General features: G+C 41.8%; 1 protein-coding gene across 11 annotated transcripts in view; it reads right to left on the reverse strand.

Moving 5' to 3' along the window:
- ITPR1 (inositol 1,4,5-trisphosphate receptor type 1) overlaps positions 1 to 12,677 on the reverse strand; it is a 363,735-nt gene that overhangs the window by 185,891 nt on the left and 165,167 nt on the right. For all 11 annotated transcript variants that reach the window (XM_054482499.1, XM_054482497.1, XM_054482492.1 and 8 more), the window contains 2 exons: positions 9,316 to 9,470; positions 422 to 521 (listed from right to left, as the gene is read on the reverse strand). In XM_054482499.1, the coding sequence (XP_054338474.1) occupies positions 422 to 521; positions 9,316 to 9,470 (255 nt within the window). The remainder of the gene's footprint in view (positions 1 to 421; positions 522 to 9,315; positions 9,471 to 12,677) is intronic.

Below are 12,677 nucleotides of genomic sequence, written 5' to 3' on the forward strand. Positions count from 1 at the left end.
GGGGCTGAGAGAACGTTCCTGAAATAAAAGTGCATATTGACATATAGAGAGAAATAAATACTAGAGATTGAGGAAAATCAACTAGATACTTGATGTACCTCAAGACAAAAGCAAACATTCCCCAGCCCAAATTATCCTTCAGACACTCATGAAATGCGGTTGAAATCCAGACAATTGCTCAACCATTATGTCAGAAGTCATGGAATAAAATTAAAAAGTTGTAGTTATTTCAAAAGCCCTGGGTTTGCTCCACTCAGGTCTCTTGGAGAGTATTCTTTTGTCACATTCAAGTTCGGCCATGACCACACTCTCACCAAAGCAACAAAACTCCACAGCTCCATACTCCCTGATCTGTCCTCAAAGCAGCCCTTTCATTAGGAAACATGAGACTAAAAAGAGACAGGCAAGTCCCAGGACTTACTTTCAGCATCACGGGCTTTTCTTCTTCCTTGTCAATAGGAATATTTGTGCTGTGAACCCAGGTATTAGTACATAGGTGTCTGAGTCGAACATAAGAGTTCCTAACAGGGAAAAAAGGAGGGTTTTAGGGAAATAAATGTTGAGGTTTATTCTATAGCCCCTAGTCTAGAATATAATCTATCAAAATAGAAATAGCAAAGTGGTTTCCTACTGCATACACTGGGCAATATACACGAAGGGGCAAATGGTTCAGGCCCAAGCCACATTCTGATGCATTTACAATAGAAAATCATTCATAACGACTCTACAGTTACTGTTATATGTTATACTTCTAAATATAAGATCATACTCCATGAATGAGTGTCTCAGCATAAACAGAGCATGAGACAGAGCAACAGGAAGTACTTACGGGGTATATATTAGTGCTTATAACAAGAAATAATAATACAGCAATGATTGAAATTTTCATAGGGATCAGTGAAACAATAAATGATATCATAAAATTTCTGGAAAAAAATGAGTATTTACTAATCTTGTGGTAGGGAAAGCCTTTTGAATCATATAACAAAATACAAGATTCCTAAATTTTAAAAGTAAAAGATGGATAACTCTCATTACATAGTTTAAATTTTATATAATCTATATAGAAAAAAAAGAACCATCATAAACAAAGTTGAAAAAAATCACCATAGCCTGGGAAAATAAAAGAGTAGCACATTGCATTAAAAGGTTATTACTCTACACACAAAGGGCTGTTACAAATCAATAAGAAAAATGTGAATATTGGAAGTGAAAATGGGACAAGGACACAAACAGGTAATTTAATAATGAAATACAAATGACCAAGAAACATGGAAGTATAGATTCAACCTCCTTAGTATAAAAGTTACACAAGTTAAAACAATATCATTTAATTGCATCATATTCCAAAGATCTTAAAGACTGATAAAACCCAGTATCAACAAGAGCTTAGGGAAGTAAGTCCTATGTATTGTTGGTGAGACTGTAATCAAGTAAAACTCTGAAAAGAAGTCTAGCACCTTGTAGAACCCATAAAATATATCTATCATTTCATCTACCAATCCTATTTCTAGGTATTCTTCTTTCAGTGGTGATAGTACAGGTGCAAATGAGGCAAACAGATGTTCAACAAAGCATTATGTATAATAATAAAAACTGTAAACAATCTGATATCTCAATAATGGACTAGTTAATAGAATACAATTCTATTATATTCTACTGTTACAATGTAATATTAACATATTACATATTAATACCTATATTAATATATTGTATTAATACAGTATAACAGAACAGTCCAATAATGAACCAGTTAATACAATATTAACTAGTTGATAGTATAGTTATTTAAAGATGTTTACAATTGACTACAACAGTTTCTTTTTTTTTTTTTTTTCGTTTGGAGACAGGGTCTCACTCTGTCACCCAGGCTGGAGTACAGTGGCACAATCTGGGCTCACTGCAACCTCTGCCTCCCAGGCTTAGGATACTCCCACCTCAGCCTTCCAAGTAGCTGGGACTACAGGTGTGTGCCACCATGCCTGGTTAATTTTTTGCATTTTTTGTAGAGTCGGGGTTTTGTCATGTTGTCCAGCTGGTCTCAAACACCTGGACTCAATCAAGTGATCTGCCTGCTTCAGCCTCCCAAAGTGCTGGGATTACAGGTGTGAGGCACTGCTCCAGGCCTGATTGCACCGATTATTTAAGACAATGACAATTGATATTCATTTGCTTGGAGATATGTATAAAACATAGTATTCAGTTAAAAATGTTTAAAATAGCTTATGATCCCATCTATAATAAATGATACAGTCATCTCTGTGTGACCAGAGACTTGTCTAAAACTACATAAACAAAAATGTTACCAGTAGCTACCTCTGAATGGATGAAACACAACTAATACTTCACGAGGGGCCCTACGTGTAATCCATAAATGACAATGACATTTCCATTAACCAACATGGTATTGAAGAATCAGAATTGCCCAAACAACCCTATGTGTCTTTTTTTTTTCTATTTATTTTTTCTTTTATTATTATTATTATTATTATTATCATTATTATACTTTAGGTTTTATGGTACATGTGCGCAATGTGCAGGTAAGTTACATATGTATACATGTGCCATGCTGGTGCGCTGCACCCACCAACTCGTCATCTAGCATTAGGTATATCTCCCAATGCTATCCCTCCCCCCTCCCCCCACCCCACAACAGTCCCCGAAGTGTGATGTTCCCCTTCCTGTGTCCATGTGTTCTCATTGTTCAATTCCCACCTATGAGTGAGAATATGCGGTGTTTGGTTTTTTGTTCTTGCGATAGTTTACTGAGAATGATGATTTCCAGTTTCATCCATGTCCCTACAAAGGACGTGAACTCATCATTTTTTATGGCTGCATAGTATTCCATGGTGTATATGTGCCACATTTTCTTAATCCAGTCTATCATTGTTGGACATTTGGGTTGGTTCCAAGTCTTTGCTATTGTGAATAATGTGGCAATAAACATACGTGTGCATGTGTCTTTATAGCAGCATGATTTATAGTCCTTTGGGTATATACCCAGTAATGGGATGGCTGGGTCGAATGGAATTTCTAGTTCTAGATCCCTGAGGAATCGCCACACTGACTTCCACAAGGGTTGAACTAGTTTACAGTCCCACCAACAGTGTAAAAGTGTTCCTATTTCTCCACATCCTCTCCAGCACCTGTTGTTTCCTGACTTTTTAATGATTGCCATTCTAACTGGTGTGAGATGGTATCTCATTGTGGTTTTGATTTGCATTTCTCTGATGGCCAGTGATGGTGAGCATTTTTTCATGTGTTTTTTGGCTGCATAAATGTCTTCTTTTGAGAAGTGTCTGTTCATGTCCTTCGCCCACTTTTTGATGGGGTTGTTTGTTTTTTTCTTGTAAATTTCTTGGAGTTCATTGTAGATTCTGGATATTAGCCCTTTGTCAGATGAGTAGGTTGCGAAAATGTTCTCCCATTTTGTAGGCTGCCTGTTCACTCTGATGGTAGTTTCCTTTGCCGTGCAGAAGCTCTTTAGTTTAATTAGATCCCATTTGTCAATTTTGGCTTTTGTTGCCATTGCTTTTGGTGTTTTAGACATGAAGTCCTTGCCCATGCCTATGTCCTGAATGGTAATGCCTAGGTTTTCTTCTAGGGTTTTTATGGTTTTAGGTCTAACATTTAAGTCTTTAATCCATCTTGAATTGATTTTTGTATAAGGTGTAAGGAAGGGATCCAGTTTCAGCTTTCTACATATGGCTAGCCAGTTTTCCCAGCACCATTTATTAAATAGGGAATCCTTTCCCCATTTCTTGTTTTTGTCAGGTTTGTCAAAGATCAGATACTTGTAGATATGTGGCATTATTTCTGACGGCTCTGTTCTGTTCCATTGATCTATATCTCTGTTTTGGTACCAGTACCATGCTGTTTTGGTTACTGTAGCCTTGTAGTATAGTTTGAAGTCAGGTAGTGTGATGCCTCCAGCTTTGTTCTTTTGGCTTAGGATTGACTTGGCGATGCGGGCTCTTTTTTGGTTCCATATGAACTTTAAAGTAGTTTTTTCCAATTCTGTGAAGAAAGTCATTGGTAGCTTGATGGGGATGGCATTGAATCTGTAAATTACCTTGGGAAGGATGGCCATTTTCATGATATTGATTCTTCCTACCCATGAGCATGGAATGTTCTTCCATTTGTTTGTATCCTCTTTTATTTCCTTGAGCAGTGGTTTGTAGTTCTCCTTGAAGAGGTCTTTCACATCCCTTGTAAGTTGGATTCCTAGGTATTTTATTCTCTTTGAAGCAATTGTGACTGGGAGTTCACTCATGATTTGGCTCTCTGTTTGTCTGTTATTGATGTATAAGAATGCTTGTGATTTTTGCACATTGATTTTGTATCCTGAGACTTTGCTGAAGTTGCTTATCAGCTTAAGGAGATTTTGGGCTGAGACAATGGGGTTTTCTAGATATACTATCATGTCATCTGCAAACAAGGACAATTTGACTTCCTCTTTTCCTAATTGAATACCCTTGATTTCCTTCTCCTGCCTAATTGCCCTGGCCAGAACTTCCAACACTATGTTGAATAGAAGTGGCGAGAGAGGGCATCCCTATCTTGTGCCAGTTTTCAAAGGGAATGCTTCCAGTTTTTGCCCATTCAGTACGATATTGGCTGTGGGTTTGTCATAAATAGCTCTTATTATTTTGAGATACGTCCCATCAATACCTAATTTATTGAGAGTTTTTAGCATGAAGGGTTGTTGAATTTTGTCAAAGGCCTTTTCTGCATCTATTGAGATAATCATGTGGTTTTTGTCTTTGGTTCTGTTTATATGCTGGATTACATTTATTGATTTGCGTATATTGAACCAGCCTTGCATCCCAGGGATGAAGCCCACTTGATCATGGTGGATAAGCTTTTTGATGTGCTGCTGGATTCTGTTTGCCAGTATCTTATTGAGGATTTTTGCATCAATGTTCATCAAGGATATTGGTCTAAAATTCTCTTTTTTTGTTGTGTCTCTGCCAGGCTTTGGTATCAGGATGATGCTGGCCTCATAAAATGAGTTAGGGAGGATTCCCTCTTTTTCTATTGATTGGAATAGTTTCAGAAGGAATGGTACCAGCTCCTCCTTGTACCTCTGGTAGAATTCGGCTGTGAACCCATCTGGTCCTGGACTTTTTTTGGTTGGTAAGCTATTGATTATTGCCACAATTTCAGCTCCTGTTATTGGTCTATTCAGAGATTCAACTTCTTCCTGGTTTAGTCTTGGGAGGGTGTATGTGTTGAGGAATTTATCCATTTCTTCTAGATTTTCTAGTTTATTTGCATAGAGGTGTTTGTAATATTCTCTGATGGTAGTTTGTATTTCTGTGGGATCGGTGGTGATATCCCCTTTATCATTTTTTATTGCATCTATTTGATTCTTCTCTCTTTTTTTGTTTATTAATCTTGCTAGTGGTCTATCAATTTTGTTGATCCTTTCAAAAAACCAGCTCCTGGATTCATTGATTTTTTGAAGGGTTTTTTGTGTCTCTATTTCCTTCAGTTCTGCTCTGATTTTAGTTATTTCTTGCCTTCTGCTAGCTTTTGAATGTGTTTGCTCTTGCTTTTCTAGTTCTTTTAATTGTGATGTTAGGGTGTCAATTTTGGATCTTTCCTGCTTTCTCTTGTGGGCATTTAGTGCTATAAATTTCCCTCTACACACTGCTTTGAATGCATCCCAGAGATTCTGGTATGTTGTGTCTTGGTTCTCGTTGGTTTCAAAGAACATCTTTATTTCTGCCTTCATTTCGTTATGTACCCAGTAGTCATTCAGGAGCAGGTTGTTCAGTTTCCATGTAGTTGAGCGGTTTTGAGTGAGATTCTTAATCCTGAGTTCTAGCTTGATTGCACTGTGATCTGAGAGACAGTTTGTTACAATTTCTGTTCTTTTACATTTATTGAGGAGAGCTTTACTTCCAAGTATATGGTCAATTTTGGAATAGGTGTGGTGTGGTGCTGAAAAAAATGTATATTCTGTTGATTTGGGGTGGAGAGTTCTGTAGATGTCTATTAGGTCTGCTTGGTGCAGAGCTGAGTTCAATTCCTGGGTATCCTTGTTGACTTTCTGTCTCGTTGATCTGTCTAATGTTGACAGTGGGGTGTTAAAGTCTCCCATTATTAATGTGTGGGAGTCTAAGTCTCTTTGTAGGTCACTCAGGACTTGCTTTATGAATCTGGGTGCTCCTGTATTGGGTGCATATATATTTAGGATAGTTAGCTCTTCTTGTTGAATTAATCCCTTTACCATTATGTAATGGCCTTCTTTGTCTCTTTTGATCTTTGTTGGTTTAAAGTCTGTTTTATCAGAGACTAGGATTGCAACCCCTGCCTTTTTTTGTTTTCCATTTGCTTGGTAGATCTTCCTCCATCCTTTTATTTTGAGCCTATGTGTGTCTCTGCACGTGAGATGGGTTTCCTGAATACAGCACACTGATGGGTCTTGAGTCTTTATCCAATTTGCCAGTCTGTGTCTTTTAATTGGAGCATTTAGTCCATTTACATTTAAAGTTAATATTGTTATGTGTGAATCTGATCCTGTCATTATGATGTTAGCTGGATAATTTTCTCGTTAGTTGATGCAGTCTCTTCCTAGTCTCGATGGTCTTTACATTTTGGTATGATTTTGCAGTGGCTGGTACCGGTTGTGCCTTTCCATGTTTAGCGCTTCCTTCAGGAGCTCTTTTAGGGCAGGCCTGGTGGTGACAAAATCTCTCAGCATTTGCTTGTCTGTAAAGTATTTTATTTCTCCTTCACTTATGAAGCTTAGTTTGGCAGGATATGAAATTCTGGGTTGAAAATTCTTTTCTTTAAGAATGTTGAATATTGGCCCCCACTCTCTTCTGGCTTGTAGGGTTTCTGCCGAGAGATCTGCTGTTAGTCTGATGGGCTTCCCTTTGATGGTAACCCGACCTTTCTCTCTGGCTGCCCTTAACATTTTTTCCTTCATTTCAACTTTGGTGAATCTGACAATTATGTGTCTTGGAGTTGCTCTTCTCGAGGAGTATCTTTGTGGCGTTCTCTGTATTTCCTGAATCTGAATGTTGGCCTGCCTTGCTAGATTGGGGAAGTTCTCCTGGATAATATCCTGCAGAGTGTTTTCCAACTTGTTTCCATTCTCCCCGTCACTTTCAGGTACACCAATCAGACGTAGATTTGGTCTTTTCACATAGTCCCACATTTCTTGGAGGCTTTGCTCGTTTCTTTTTATTCTTTTTTCTCTAAACTTCCCTTCTCGCTTCATTTCATTCATTTCATCTTCCAGGGCTGATACCCTTTCTTCCATTTGATCGCATCGGCTCCTGAGGCTTCTGCATTCTTCACGTAGTTCTCGAGCCTTGGTTTTCAGCTCCATCAGCTCCTTTAAGCACTTCTCTGTATTGGTTATTCTAGTTATACATTCTTCTAAATTTTTTTCAAAGTTTTCAACCTCTTTGCCTTTGGTTTGAATATCCTCCCGTAGCTCAGAGTAATTTGATCGTCTGAAGCCTTCTTCTCTCAGCTCGTCAAAGTCATTCTCCGTCCAGCTTTGTTCCGTTGCTGGTGAGGAACTGCGTTCCTTTGGAGGAGGAGAGGTACTCTGGTTTTTAGAGTTTCCAGTTTTTCTGCTCTGTTTTTTCCCCATCTTTGTGGTTTTATCTACTTTTAGTCTTTGATGATGGTGATGTACAGATGGGTTTTTGGTGTGGATGTCCTTTCTGTTAGTTTTCCTTCTAACAGACAGAACCCTCAGCTGCAGGTCTGTTGGAGTACCTGGCCGGCCGTGTGAGGTGTCAGTCTGCCCCTGCTGGGGGATGCCTCCCAGTTAGGGTGCTCGGAGGTCAGGGGTCAGGAACCCACTTGAGGAGGCAGTCAGCCGGTTCTCAGATCTCCAGCTGCGTGCTGGGAGAACCACTGCTCTCCTCACAGCTGTCAGACAGGGACATTTAAGTCTGCAGAGCTTACTGCTGTCTTTTTGTTTGTCTGTGCCCTGCCCCCAGAGGTGGAGCCTACAGAGGCAGGCAGGCCTCCTTGAGCTGTGGTGGGCTCCACCCAGTTCAAGCTTCCAGGCTGCTTTGTTTACCTAAGTGAGCCTGGGCAATGGCGGGCGCCCCTCCCCCAGCCTCGCTGCCGACTTGCTGTTTGATCTCAGACTGCTGTGCTAGCAATCAGCGAGACTCCGTGGGCGTAGGACCCTCTGAGCCAGGTGCGGGCTATACTCTCCTGGGGCACCGGTTCCTAAGCCCGTCGGAAAAGCACAGTATTCAGGTGGGAGTGGCCCGATTTTCCAGGTGCCGTCTGTCACCCCTGGAAGGGGAACTCCCTGACCCCTTGCGCTTCCCGAGTGAGGCAATGCCTCGCCCCTGCTTCGGCTGGCGCACAGTGCGCTCACCCACTGACCTGCGCCCACTGTCTGGCACTCCCTAGTGAGATGAACACGGTACCTCAGATGGAAATGCAGAAATCACCCGTCTTCTGCGTCGCTCGCGCTGGGAGCTGTAGACCGGAGCTGTTCCTATTCGGCCATCTTGGCTCCTCTCCTATGTGTCTTAAACATTTAAGATTTTGGGTTCTGCTATGGGACTCACTGACTTATGATATGTTGCTTAAACTCTCTGAGCCTCAGTTTCTTCATCTACAAGAAAGGGTGATAGCAATACCTATCTCTCACTGGGTTTTTTGAGAAAGATGAAATTATATAACACAAGTAGAGTACTTAGCTTTGTGCCTAGCATGCAGTCAGCGCTCAATAAGTGTCAGCCATTATTATTAATATTGTTGATTCTGTTGTTAAGAGTAAGCTTTTTTCCCTATTTATAGTCCAGTTATTTCCCCTAAAAAATGCATTCTTAAGCAACAAAACTAAAGTTAAATTTAAAAAAATAACAATTTCTGGTTTAATGTCTCAATACTTGTTAATAAAATTTACTACGCAAACAGTGAACTTCAGGTATTTTATCTTCTAGAATTTCTTTTCAATGGTTTATTCTATTTCCATTCAATTTCCTAGTTTCCTCTACTCCCTTCCTTTTTCCTCAAAGCAAGAGCTCTCCCAAGGTTTGGGGAAGGAGGAAGGGAGTAGAGGGAACTAGGAAAATTGAGCTACTTGGGCTTATGGTTTGGCTTGTTTACCTAAATATAGCACTTCTCATTCAACTACTGAGAATTTATCAGTGATGAGCCATTAAAAAAATCAGTTGCCATACTGGGCAGTCAGTCCAAACCTTTCACCAAATCCTTTATAAAAATCTAAAAGAAAAGGCAGTAACGATTTGGATTCTAAGAAACCTGGTCAGGCCATCTACACCAGGCCTGATTCTTTGGGGATAAGCAATTTTAAAATCATACCTTGGGACAAGGCTGTCACCTCCACGGAGAGTAGTGGGGTCTAGCTCAAAAATGGAGGAGATGTCATTGCCTTCAGGCACAGAGACCAGGGAGTACACCATCTTTTCTTGGGCATTCCGCAACCTACTTCGAGAGGCGTCCTGATCAGGGTCTACCTGAGGAGGTAAAGTCATCAAATCAAGAATTGTGCATGCCAAACCCTTCACTCTTTACAATTATTCCACAATCCACAGGAACAGAGAAGAAAGGATCGCGAATGTCAGCAGTTGGCAGGAAAAGGACCACAGTTACAGAGCAGTTCTAAAAGATGACAACTGGCCATGCAGCCAAGGATATTTACACTCTACCTTTTTGTGTTGCAATAAAAATGTTCTGGCTGGGCACGGTGGCTCACAGCTGTAATCTCAGCACTTGGGGAGGCCAAGGCAGGTGGATCACGAGGTCAGGAGTTCAAGGCCAGTCTGGCCAAGATAATGAAACCCCATCTCTACTAAAGATACAACAAATTAGCCCAGGCTGGCTGCAGTGGCTCAAGCCTGTAATCCCAGCACTTTGGGAGGCCAAGCCAGGCAGATCACCTCAGTTTGGGAGTTCAAGACCAGCCTGACCAACATAAACCCCATCTATACTAAAAACACAAAAATTAGCTGGGCGTGGTGGCAGACGCCTGTAATCCCAGCTACTTGGGAAGCTGAAACAGAAGAACCACTTGAACCTAGGTGGCAGAGGTTGCAGTGAGCTGAGATTGCGCCACCACATTTCAGCCTGGACGACAGAGTGAGACTCTGTCTCAAAAAAAAAAAAAAAAAAAAATCTTTCAACAACGTGGAGTTACACTAAGAGATGACCATGGAAGGAGTGCTCTAGATGATTAAAAAAAAAAAAAAAAAAAAAAAAACTCTAGGTACATCCATCCACAGGAGCTCGGGGAGAGGGGATTTTGAGGAAACTCATCCTGCAGATTTGGTTGTGGGTAGCTGTATTCATCTACAGTGATAATTGTCTACTCACAATATGATACAGCAACTTCCCAGGAGAAAAACTAAAACAAAATAAACCTGAATCGAAGTGTTCATAAGCAGCAACCCCAATGCAGCCAAAAGAAATATTTGAGAAGTCAGCGTAGCCCTGAAAAAGATGTCCATCATTAATTGAGAGGGCTGCTGATGACAGGTCAGGGAAGACGGGCCTCTCCTGAGACATCAGGGATTTGGCTGAGAGCGAAGAAAATCTCTGATAGCGAAGGCTGAGGAATAATGATGAAAACTTTCCTGAGAAACTAAAAAAGCACATTCTAGGCTCCAAAGCCCATCTGCCTACAGATATTCAAGGAGGGGGCTTAGACAAGGAGCCTGCTCAGAAGAGACTGGCCAGCTCGCGCTCAGCCCGGAAACTCTACATTGCATGATTTTCCATGTCTAACATCCTTGCAGGATGACAGCCTCCACCTGCATCTACTAAGGACGCACATTTTCTTTGTCACTACAGCCTGCTTTTCTTAGGCTGAAGCTCTGCCCCCTTTCCAGACAGAGAGGAAGGAGACTTCACCAGGAAAACAAAAGAATCAAGAAACGGAAATCAAATCAAAGGCAAAGGAGAGAGCCTGGGAGAATCTAACTCCACGGGGCCTGAAATGCAGGAGCACAGGGCAACAGCCTGTTAGTTCAGCTGTGGCCCCCAACCTCTATGTGTGTTTTTTTAAAAAAGTTTCTTTTAATATCCAAAACCTGTATCTCTTCCCTTTCTCACACTTTCTCCTCTAATCACTCGTCCCTTTACTTGCACAAAGCCCAGACCCTTTATTCTATCTACGCTAAAGGAAGAATTACCTGGACAGCGACAGAACACTTCTATAACCTCAGTTTAGGAGTAAGAACTTTGAGCAACATTTGTTCTCTCCGAACCACCTGGCATAGCACTCCACGTGCCACTTTCAAAATAAACTCTGACCTGGCTATGGTTTGAGACACAGGGCTGAGCTACAGGCTGGCAGTTAAGTTTCAGAGACCTGTGGGAGTTGAGAGGAAAATCACAATTGCATTACGTCCACTGTGTCTGGAAAAGTGACTGAGAGGCAGCGTCCTGACATTCTTTCAGTGTGCAGTCGGCGCTTGCCACCTAGTGGAAAGAAAGGCACATGTGCAGAAGCCTGGCAGAGGAGCAGGAGCCTCTGGTGGTCCTTTTTCTCCCTCTGGCACCAAGCAAGTGTCTTCAGGGTCCTGAATTTAGAAGGACGAGCACAACAAAACCAAGTGAGGTCCAAGGCAAAAACCACAGGCACTGAAGCTGTTCTTAGGGAAACCAATCAACTCAAAAAATTTCGAGGTTTTCCACCCAAGTTTTCAAACCAAGAAGAGTATGAGGGGGGTGGGGTCCTCCCAGTACTAACACCTTGCCACCAAGGCAGATCTGTGCTGTTGGCCATGTGGGTGTCAGGTAAGATCCCCTCTCCATGCACCCCTCCTCTGCAAGCAGCCCACCCCCAATCAACATCGAAGTAGCCAGAGTGATGCAGTCTAGATCTGCACCCAAGGCTGCTGGCACATCTGCCTCTCTGACATCAAGAAGCACGAAAACATCAAAAGACCACTGAACTCTGAGGGAGCCTGAGATGCGGGATGAGTCAGGACCACTCTCAATGGCTGCTTCCTCCTCTGTACCAGGAAGATCCTAAAACCCACCCTAACTCCTTTTATACACTGCTGTGCAGCCCAGACAACCTGGTAGACGCAAAGGCACTAAAAATGCTAATGATCTTGGAGAACTTGAAAAATGCCACTTGTATAGATGAAGGAATTGAGGCTCAGAGAGGGCAAGTAACTTGTCCAAGGTCACACAGCAGCTCGTAAATGGTATGTCTGGTATTTAAACTGCACTCTTCCTCCTGCACCGTAAATGCCAGTCTTCCCTCCTGTACCAGGAGGCCAGGAGAGCAGCCCTCTACCCGCCAGAACACAAAGTTCACTCGGACATCAGCGCTCACTGAAAGGATCCGCAGCTTGCCTAATCTCAGAGGTAAGATTTCCTCCATGTCACCACAGACGGCAGCATGGAGACCACCAAATATTGGCCACACAGAGGCAGCTCCTTCTCTTGAAATAAAGAAGGTGCAAGGACAAGAACCATCCTATGAAACATGATGTCCCTCCCAGTCCAAGTGTTCAAACAATAACAACATGAACATGATGCGGAGAAGTTTTACCACAGAGTTCCTCATGCACTGACAGAGAGTTAAACTGGGTCAGCGTTTTCCAAGCCATATGAACTGCGGAAGCAAAGCTTTCAAAATGGACTCTAGAAATAGGGGTGACAAGGATGAAAAGAAGGAAGGTGAGCCTCGGGACCCCAGTAAGGAGTACAAA

Source organism: Pongo pygmaeus, chromosome 2 (assembly GCF_028885625.2).
Source record: "Pongo pygmaeus isolate AG05252 chromosome 2, NHGRI_mPonPyg2-v2.0_pri, whole genome shotgun sequence".
NCBI classification, from domain to species: Eukaryota; Metazoa; Chordata; class Mammalia; order Primates; family Hominidae; genus Pongo; species Pongo pygmaeus.